At 44.5% G+C, this 10,231-nt stretch overlaps 1 protein-coding gene across 6 annotated transcripts in view; it reads right to left on the bottom strand.

The window, feature by feature from the left end:
* mctp1a (multiple C2 domains, transmembrane 1a) overlaps nucleotides 1-10,231 on the bottom strand; it is a 131,301-nt gene that overhangs the window by 4,161 nt on the left and 116,909 nt on the right. For all 6 annotated transcript variants that reach the window (XM_080309075.1, XM_080309077.1, XM_080309076.1 and 3 more), the window contains 3 exons: nucleotides 7,377-7,486; nucleotides 6,651-6,760; nucleotides 6,364-6,461 (listed from right to left, as the gene is read on the bottom strand). In XM_080309075.1, coding sequence (XP_080165201.1) covers nucleotides 6,364-6,461; nucleotides 6,651-6,760; nucleotides 7,377-7,486 — 318 coding nt within the window. The remainder of the gene's footprint in view (nucleotides 1-6,363; nucleotides 6,462-6,650; nucleotides 6,761-7,376; nucleotides 7,487-10,231) is intronic.

The raw sequence follows: 10,231 nt of genomic DNA, 5'->3' as shown, positions 1-10,231 counted from the left end.
TAGTCCGGTTCTGCCCAAAGCTAATAAAATCCACGTAGTGAACAGATGAGATTTTACAGCTGGTTTTGCTGTGGATCATTTCTTGATCAGGAGCAGCGACCTCCTGGAGTCTTGTTGTCACCGTTTTAAAATTTGTTTTTTTGTACAAATGAAGTCAACGAGATATAATGTCTTCATTGTATGCTTTGGAGGTGCTGGCAGGCACATTTTGTTACCTTTGGCAAGCTCTAAGCTGTTCCTATTGTTTTATACCAAACTGAGCTGTGCAAATCATATGTCCGTGCCAGTTAATGGACACATATGAGAATGGTATCAGTCTCGTCACTTTTTTTCACAGCAAGAAAGGGAAAAACAAAGCTTTTCTAAAATGTTAAACTACTCCTTAATCCTATAAATTACCAGGACATTATTTTTGTATCTGCACTGCATCGCTAAACCACTTTAAACAGACATTTTAGTTGCGTATTGCCTCACTTCATCACTTCATAAGATGCTTAGCGTCATCACTCAGGGAGTGTCACAGTATGTCTCAGCAACAAGAATTGATTCACTCTTGACAGAATCCTTTCCAAAGATGGTGAGCCGATCCTAGAAACTGCTCTTACGTGGAAGTGATGGACAGTCAGATGCAAACGGCATCACAGTGGCTGAGTATCAACAAACAGAGGCTGTCACACTCGCTTTCAAATGTGCACATCCGTGCATGCGCGCACAAATGCAGTTGCTAGTCTAGACAAACTCAAGGAAGCGACAAGCACTAGCCACTGAATCGGAATACTAATAGAAAAAAAAATAGACTTAACAGTGACTGCACCAAAGAGCCAGAATCGTCTGAGGATTCCCTCCTAAGTTGATGTACTATAGGCTACTCTGTCTGGCTGACTGACTGACACTCTCTCTGATTCTCCAGGAAGACAACAAACCGACATCAATATGGTTTCTCTGTTCTGTCTCATGGTAGTTCTGTCTACTGTGGACAGGAACAGCAGCATCTTTCAGCACCGACTGGGAACAAGCCTTTATCATCCATCTTTTACTGGTTCCCACTGTCGCTTCAATGAAGCCTTCCAGTCCTGTGCCTGCAAAGCCCAAACACATGTCCACATGTGTGTATGTGCTTCAAAATGCAGACACTCATATACAAATGAACACCAGCAAAGACAAAGAATGCACAGATGCCCACATAAAGAAAACCTAGGCACTTTTTTTAACATTATCAAATCATATAAAAAAACAAACAAACAAACACACACACACACACACACACACATCTACTGTGGGTTATTTTGCTTCCTCTGTCTCACAGTGCTGGTCACCAATGTCCCGTTAAGGTGCTTACAGAGTGGTTAGGCCAGCATGTGTTGCTCTCTACGCCTCACTAAGCAGCCAGACTGCTCTGATTCCGATCTGGATACTCCACACTGTCCACAAGGCAAGCTAACAACATACTTGTATTTATACAAGGTAACATACAGCTGTACAAATACAGTCTGTTTGTTGGACACAGTCAGGAAAGAAGTAAGACTGCACGCCGAAAGGCAATCCAGGTAGAGGAAAGGAGAATGATGAGGAGCAAGATAAAGAAGGGACAGAAATAGACAACAAAAAAGGAACAAATCAACAAAGGGAGAAGGAGAGAAAACAATGAGAGGAAAGAAGAGACTGGGTGAGACAGTGAGACAGAGGGATATCTGTGGATGCTCGGGTGATGACAGATATGTGGGTGGGGATCCTTTTATAGCCATGCCAACTAAAGCAGACAACAGAACAAAAACCCAGGGGACAGAGATGGTTTGTATGGCCCTGTGTGTGTGTGTGTGTGTGTGTGTGTGTGTGTGTGTGTGTGTGTGTGTGTGTGTGTTTATGCAGTGGTAGTTCTGTTAGGGGACCATGACAGTGCTGGCTGAGTGCCCACATTGACTGCAATCAATGACAGTGGTGCGTCTGTAGAAGAACAAGTGGGTGAATTGCTGAATGATTGAATTCACTCGTGAGCAAAGGAATAACAGCACGTCAGCGCGGACATCTATTGTACTCATCATCAAATAACTAAAAGCAAATTAAAAAGATCCAACTTTAATAAAGTGTTTCTCCATATGTAGCTCATTCGCATCTTTCGCTGTTAGTTTTAAACAAGTCAGTATGAATCCAAAAAGTAGGACAGGTATTGTGCGTGATCACTGAATGGCCAAACGCCTACAGGAGCAAAGAAGATACACGGCAATTTAATTCCGTGCGTTGACATTCCTGTCCAAACAATTCCTGTTTGTGAGTGAATGCAAACAAAGAAAAGTTTGGTTGTCAGTAGAAAGTAAGGTTTTGTTTCTCATGAAGAGTTGCGAAGGGGATCAACAAAAAGAAATAGTGCCAACAACAACATTTCAATCAAAACAAGAGTTTTCACTGTGAAGAGCTGCCAGCCGGGAGAAATGGGGGCTCATGCATCACAGGTTCAATTCCAGCTCGCAGGTGACAGGCCCGCCTGATGTTACACCCTTGGCTCCCCACTCACCTCACCTAATAGCACACACGCAAAAGCACCCACACAGGCGCCAAAACCAGTGGAGGCAAGAGCTAGTTAAAGTAAAAAAAACAACAAAAAAACAAAAAACAAAAAGGAAGAAGAAAAAGAAAACGCAGAGGAGGCGAGGAGAAAGTGGGACGTTAGTAAAATAAAATGAACCAAAATTGGGGGGAAAGTAAAAAGTGAGGTAATGCAGCAAGCACACAAGCAATTTGGTACACGAGCGGGGAACTTAAAGGGAACATCGACAAGAGAAGCGGCGGGTAAAGACCCAGCACTGCTCAAAGGCTGCTCCACCCTCGCTCCTCTCCTTTCCCAAATGTTGACAGTACAAGTGCAAAACAGGCTTTGAAGTGTGCTCCGCTGAAGGGGAGCGTGTACCATGCATAGTGCTTCGTTTAACCGTGTTACCCACAAAGCATCCCAGGACCTGCTCTTCCCTCACTGCCTCTCATGTTCTCTCACCCCCTTTCACACTGAACCTTTGACAGTGTTTTGATGTTGCCAGTGTGGGCAGACAGACAAGGCGAAACCAAGGTGGCTGATAGTGAGCAAAAAAAACAAAAAAAAAAAGGTGGGGAGGGAAAAAACGCAAATAGGCGAGTAAATAAATTGATTCAAAAAAACCTGAGCGAGCTATATTTTAACGACACTATGTCATTCTCCCTTTCAGTCCTTTTTCGCGCAAAGCACGAAACTCGCCGGGTTTCATCTCGTGCGACACCTAAACGAGCATAAGGGTTATTAAATGTTTCCAGGGAAGCACTGCTGTGTACAGTTCAGACATCTGCAGATTGGAAGATTCAGCAATCGTGTCTATTGTTGTGTTGGAGAAAAGGCATTCCAAGGTGACGTAAATCAGTAAGTGAGGGGAAAAAAAGTAAGGAAAACTTTTGCCTGTTAGCTGTTGTGACAAGACACAGACTGAATAGTGACTAATTGCCCTCTTGCAATGAAATGTTTAAACCTCTTGCAAAAGTGGGAAGGGCACAGCGAAGGAGAGAGAGACCTCTAGTAGATGTGAGTGATGGCATTTGGCACCGTTTCAGCCTTTAACTATCCTGCCTTTGTCCCCTGCACGTCCGATGAGGTTTCATCCCCAACATAAATGTTGTCTAAAAATATTAACCCGACTGCCCGCTGTTCATTAGCCGCTAAATTGGAATTCATGCTTATTTTTGTATTGGGGATTTGATCCAGCTCCTTTACACCGATCATAAAGGGCCACTTGGCATGCTAATTGCCTTGCCCCCCATTTACGCACTCCCTGGCTCGCATGGCTAATGGTGTCGTAAAACATACTAGTGCGCTGACACCTCCCAAACACCAGGTAGGGAATACTTGGCGCTATTAAGGTCCTGAGCATGGCCTCGTTTAAGAGGGTATGAAGGATTCCCCGGTATCATCCGTTATCACCAGCGAAAGATCCAAACCAGACACAAGAAACTGTAATCCAAAGAGAGACGGTTGCTCCTTTAAACACACGTGTGCTAAACATCATGCCAGCCTTTAACATGGGTGCTCACAGAGAGAGATAATGATTTAAGTAAACTGTTGAAGTGGTAAAAAGAAACTGCAGCTCCCAGGCTCCGCTGGTGATTTAGCTTTTACAGGGTGTCTGGCAAAGCTGTTAGGGGCCTAGTATCAGTATTTTGAGAGGCTTCCTTTGGTAAAGTGCCTTCCATTCACTGTACGAATGCTGACAAACAAATGTTACTGCAAAGTCATTTCCGTGCTACGCACAATATAAAGAAAAATTAAAAATTAGGGAAGACTAAGGCTATGTCCCACAGCTTCTGCCTTGCTCTATTGTATAGCCTCAGTATATGCAGTGTATGAACTGTGGACCAGTGTGGCTGCCCTTTGTATAGAAAGTCATTAGAACCTCATCAGTTCTGGCACTGAAGCACCTTCAAATGATGCGGAACAGTACACTGAAATACCCCAACCCACCTAACATGCACAACGGCTGGGAAAACTGTGTGTGAGAGTGTGTGTGTGTGTGTGTGATTATATATGTGTGTGAGGTCACACTGAGGCCCAGAAATAGTATTCATTAGTCATCCAGGATGTCAAGCATAGTGGGCCCCTGCACCAGTACTACTGGGTGCCATAGACACGTGCCCGTGAGGGGACACTCCATTTAGACCCCAGCACCTCTGTGCATCATTTGAAAGCCTCAAGGGCTCAATCCCCACAGACGTCTTTGACCCAGCGAGACGGGGGCAGGCAATGAGGTGAACCCACCACCGGAGGCAGCGACCGGACGCACTGCAGAGCAGAACGTTCCGGTCTGTTTTTAGCCAATGACCGCAGAGCAGGGTGCCTTCTCAGAAAACTAATTTTTCCGTGACCATCACGGGTTTGACTAGCTGAATTTCACTGACCTGTTCCTATTTGCAGAAATAAACATTGGCACTGGCTTAACGGGCACGTAAAACAAAGTTTTACTCTTGCTTTCTGCCCTCATCGCCCCTCATGCTTTTCTATTTTTGCCTTCATCTTTTCTCTAATTTTACCCTTCTCACCCCTTCATTCACCCTCGTTGCTCTCAGCGCCTCCAAACTCTCAGTGAAACCTGGCAACAATTACCATTCCAACAGCTGCAGCAATAACCATTACAGTAGCACTTACAGTATTACTTATACAGTAGGCACAACTCCAGCAGCATGGGCACCAGACCAGAGCACTGTGTCTACCCCCTCTTTCCCTAGCCAGCAGGCCCTCATTAGGGGCCTTGTAAAGGCCTCATACCTGCCAGGCAAGGGCCCCTTCACCCTTCAACTCCTCCAGGCTCCAGGTGTGTAAGGTGGCTGCACTTCACCAGAGGGGACAGCTTGGGCTCATTTAACTCGATGGCTACTTGCCCTGTGCCTGCTGCTGCAGCAGGCCCCTGTAAACTACAAAACTGTAAAACTGCACGGGGGCAGAGAGGGGGAGTGGGGTACAGGGGGCTGGCAGGGGTGCGTAGGGGAGCAAGGATTATGACCCCGTAAAGATGAAAGAAGTTGCGGGCAACAAGCGATCAAAGAGGAAGTGTGTCAGCAATGATATGGCAGGGAATTGGTCATATCAGAGGCCCCAGGTCGTTCAGTCTCAGCCTCCATCTGTGTGCGTTTGTGTGTGCGTACTGAACTCAGCTCAGCGGGGCCTAACAGCCACAATGGAAACCATTGGTGCTGGATAACACAACAACTTTCACAAGCTGCCGCTTAATTGCAGTTTAAACTGCACTAGGTCCTGGGCAGCACAGCATGTTACTGTTAGCATAGACACACACACACGCACACACACCTATATTTTACCTGAGAAAGCATCTGTAGTCATCAGCCACAAAGTTAATCTGATCTCACGGTTAATGTAGAAGCAAAACCGCATGGGGCTGGTTAAGTCTTGGTTTACACTCTGTTTCAATTACTAGCAAAGCTGTGAGACAGCATCTAACTGTAATTGTGTGTGAGTGTACGTGTATGGAGTCAATCAACCTAGTTATATGCTGGCCACTAAACTCACTTAACCTTGTTATCTTACTACACAGCTCCAGCCATGTATGTGGAAATTGAATTAGACTTGGAAGCTTTTAATAGGAAAACACAGAAACAGCTTTGAAACAATTAGATTAGATGTCTGTATGGCTAAAACAATGAATAGTCAGTTCAGCCTACATGAAAGCACAACAGTGAGGAGTCAGAGATCGCGAGGAAGAGGGGGAAAGAAAACAGAGGAGACAGAGGAGATAATAAAAGAAGCCCTAGCCCTTGTCCAAGCCCGGAACTGACAGATGATGATAGTCATCTCAAAAAAGATATAAAAAATGAAACATATAAAATTTCACCCACCACTTGTACATCTGAGGGCACTCTGGACAGAAAGTCTAGCAGCTCGTTGTTATCAATGGTGTAGGGATCTCGTAGCTTCTTTGTAAATTTATTCACTCCTGCAGAGAGAAAAGTGGGGGCAGACGGGTAAGAATTGAAAGAAGGAAAGACAGAGACATCTTTATATTTGTTGTACTGTCTCTGTGTGCTCACACAAAAAATATCATGGCACACAGATTTATTTAGCTAGAGTATCTGAATGTTCTTATATACTATATGATGTAATAAAAAATACAACATTAGCTCACCCCAGGCCAGCAAAATATATCGGAGAGGGATGAAATAGAGGATGATGGTGGCCACTCCGAGAGCCACGATAGCTAACCAACTTAAGAAAGGCACAGTCCAGTTAAATGTGCTGCAAAGAGAGGAGATGGAGAGTAATATAAGCAGCAATGCTTACTCCAGATATAATAAAAACATGCTGAGAAATAATGTAGGAATGAGTCAGCAAAGTTTAACAGGTTGCAGGGAGAAATTTTTACACCTTTTTGAATTCATTAGTGTGAATGTTAGAAAGCACTTAGATGTAGAAAAGCACTTTTTTAGAAACAGTTCTTTTACTTGTATCTTCAACTATAACTTTTAATGAAACAAAACTTTCTGCGTATGAACCGTATGTTAAAAAAAAAAGGCTGTCAGTACATACAGGGATGTAAAAAATGAATAAATAAATGCTTTTGTGTAAGTGCATGCAGTGTATTTAATCTAATATCTGCATGACAAAAGGTAATGCAAGGTCAAGTAAGATATGGTGGACATAAAGACAAGCAGTCTTTCTATTTGTTCCCCAGGGTTGGGTGTCACACTGGCATTAATTCTTGAGAGCGGCACTAAGTTATACTCAGTTATGCTGGCAAAGGGAACCGGCCAGAGTGGCAGAAAAAAAAGAAAACACAACCAAAACAACAACACAGGGACGTGCGGAGCAGAGCAGAGCGGGCCGGGTGCCGAGGAGCAGGCTTACGACTCACTTCTTTATCCTCTCGCCATAGGAGGCCACTTCATCTAGCGCATTCTGCACACTGATGCACACGTCCTGAATGGCATAAAGCTTGTTCATGAAGCCCTTTCTTTCTGAGTCCTGCAAGAGGACAGATAGAGATGTAGGCGAGAGACAGAGAGAAAGAGAGGATGAGGGAGGAAGACGTGGAGGGAAACAGAGAAGAGACAGGAGGAGAGAGAGAAGAGAGAGGCTGGGCACAGGCGTCTTTGTGAAAACAATACATTTTAAATAGCGTCAAAGATTTGGAGTGGGGAGCCAAATCACCGGATATCCTGCATAAAGTGACAGAGTGCTTTCATTCCAGGCAGTAATAGAGATATAAAGTTGGCAGAACAAATCAAAATGTTTTCCTCCTTACGAATCCTCACACAGGCAAAATTTGAATATGTGAATAGGCAGAGAGAGAAGCAGAATTAAACTGAAAGCCGAATGGATAGATCAATCTTTGGGCTCGCTCTCTCTCCCTGCTGCTGCTGCCAACACAGCTTGGAAGACCAGGCAGAGCTCTCTTTTGTCCTCCTGGCTGGCACAGTGTGATGATGTCACCAGCCGTGACATCATTATCATCCTTATTAACACTGTCACTCACCACCAAGACTTCAGAGTGGGAGGGGTCAGGGGGAGTCACAAAATAGGCAGGCAATCTGAAGCCGACAACCCCTGCCCTTCTTACCGAAACAAAGTGAAGAATTTAAAAAGTCATGCAACAGTCAACGAGCTGCTGACTGACAGGCAGGGGCACGACGGATCTGGAAAAAATGAGGTGACAGAGAGCAATTAAACGCCATTGGCTGAGTGAGGACATCGACACGCAGACTGGTTGTTGCAATACGTGAATGGTGGACATGCTCGGAAGACAAAAGGGTAGAAAAGAACTATCCAGGAGAAAGTCATACGAGTATTATGTGCACTATCGTGGGTGACCTGTTCATAATGTGGCAGGAGGAGGTGATTTTTAAACAAATTGGTGAAGGAGGAGAAGGCTGTAATTACAGGATGATCATGTGAAAGTTCTCTACCACATCAATGGTGTAAACACCTGTAATAGAAGAAAATAAATTACAGATGCCAAAAACAGTGAGATAAGAAATGGTTTGAATGGAATAAGCTGAAGAAAGTAAATATTTTACACAGTAAAACAAAAAAAACCCCTCAAATCTTAATCAAGAAAAGTTTCCCCAAAACCAAAAGATGATGATATAACCACACATGCCTAGTATTTCTCTCTGTGTGTAGGAAAGACTATGTTACTGATGAAGATTGATGGACGTTGCTAGATTAGAGAAGTAAAGCTCTAAGTAATTATAACTACCATCGCCAAAGAAGACAGTGAAGCAGTCAAAGACCTGAAACCTTCAGGACCTCAAAGGCCTTTACCACATTTCCATCTTGAGGCCAGCCACCTCACCACAACCCTCCCACTGAGACCCAAACAGCCCCCCAAACCCACCCTCGTCTTTTTGCTCTCCGTCCAGGATCAGATAATGTGAAAAATGAACCATGGAGCAGTCAGGGAGACCACATGGCCTCCCCAGCAAAACCACACAAGACAAATAGATATAATTAGACAGCGTCTCTGGGTTATTTTTCTTCGCAAATATTTTACAAGACTCCCTTTCTTTCCTCCTCCCGCTGTCCTCCTCTTCTAAGGCCTTTCCTCAAAGTCCATCTGTTTTTCATTGCTGAGTCAAACAAATCTCAGAACGCAGGGTCTATTGTGCTGGGCTTGGTGAGGCCGAGCCGAGCCAGGCTGGGCCGGGTCAGGACGTTTTATTTTCGGTCCTGGGCTCAGGGGAGAGTGTTTGAGGGCCACAGGAGTGGTGTGAGAGACCGGGCGGGGGTGGAGAGGATAAGTCAGAGGTCATTTGAGTATAAACCATTGCCACATGCCCTTCGGACTGCGGTCTGACTCCTATTTCCTGTCTTCAAACACGGCTTGGGGAGGTGGGAGGTAGCAATAACACCGAGGGCCACGGAGAACCTTGTTTTCCCAGCTTCCCTGCACATATGGAGTCAGGCAACCTGTTCTTATAATGGAACCTAATATGCACACAAACACACACACCCTACAGCTATTAGATAAGGTTGATCTGCACACCTGGTCTTGCTGCGTGACTCTACAAACAATATCCCAACAGAGATTAGATGATAGGGGTCCTTGATTTCAAAAGGCGGTTTCTTTTTCTACTGAGCATGTTCGCACTACAGTGTCATGACTAATAGAGAAAGTACTCATATCAAAATAAAATCTGCGCTTCTCAAGAGCAGATCCATTACAAGTTTTTTAAATAAAAGACTTGTTTTTCATGCTTTGAGCACATGTAGTTTGCAAGAACCGTGTGTTTCAATTAGCTCACATGTGGTAAGTAATTAGAACATGGTTTTTCCACTCTTGCCCAGCTTCTTGTCTCACTCAGGAGGAGCGAGTGCTTTACAGGAGTCTTAGGACCTGTATTTCCATCTGTGTCTTCCTGTTTCTGTCAGGGAGACTAAGTGGGTTTGTTTGGAGAAGTGAAGGCAAGGCTAGTAAAATCGACTCTGGCTAGGCCTCTCTCTGATTTAGCTTGGCCACAGATGCAAGCCATTTTAATGCTCAAAGCATGCTACAAATCCCAACACCTACAGCAACCCGGTCGTGATGGATGATGCCGCTTGGCTTGAATCAGCCAGGCAACATCATGAACTTGCCTAATGTGTTTAGCATCATTAGTTTTAAACACTCCAGCTTCATCTATACACAATCGATAGACAGACAGACAGACAGACAAAAAAGTCAGCAGAATATTCTACTACTGTGCATTAGAAGCTCCATAAAGACAGTTG

Source organism: Astatotilapia calliptera, chromosome 12 (assembly GCF_964374335.1).
Source record: "Astatotilapia calliptera chromosome 12, fAstCal68.1, whole genome shotgun sequence".
Classification (NCBI taxonomy): Eukaryota; Metazoa; Chordata; class Actinopteri; order Cichliformes; family Cichlidae; genus Astatotilapia; species Astatotilapia calliptera.
This window is presented reverse-complemented; position numbering and strand designations above follow the sequence as displayed.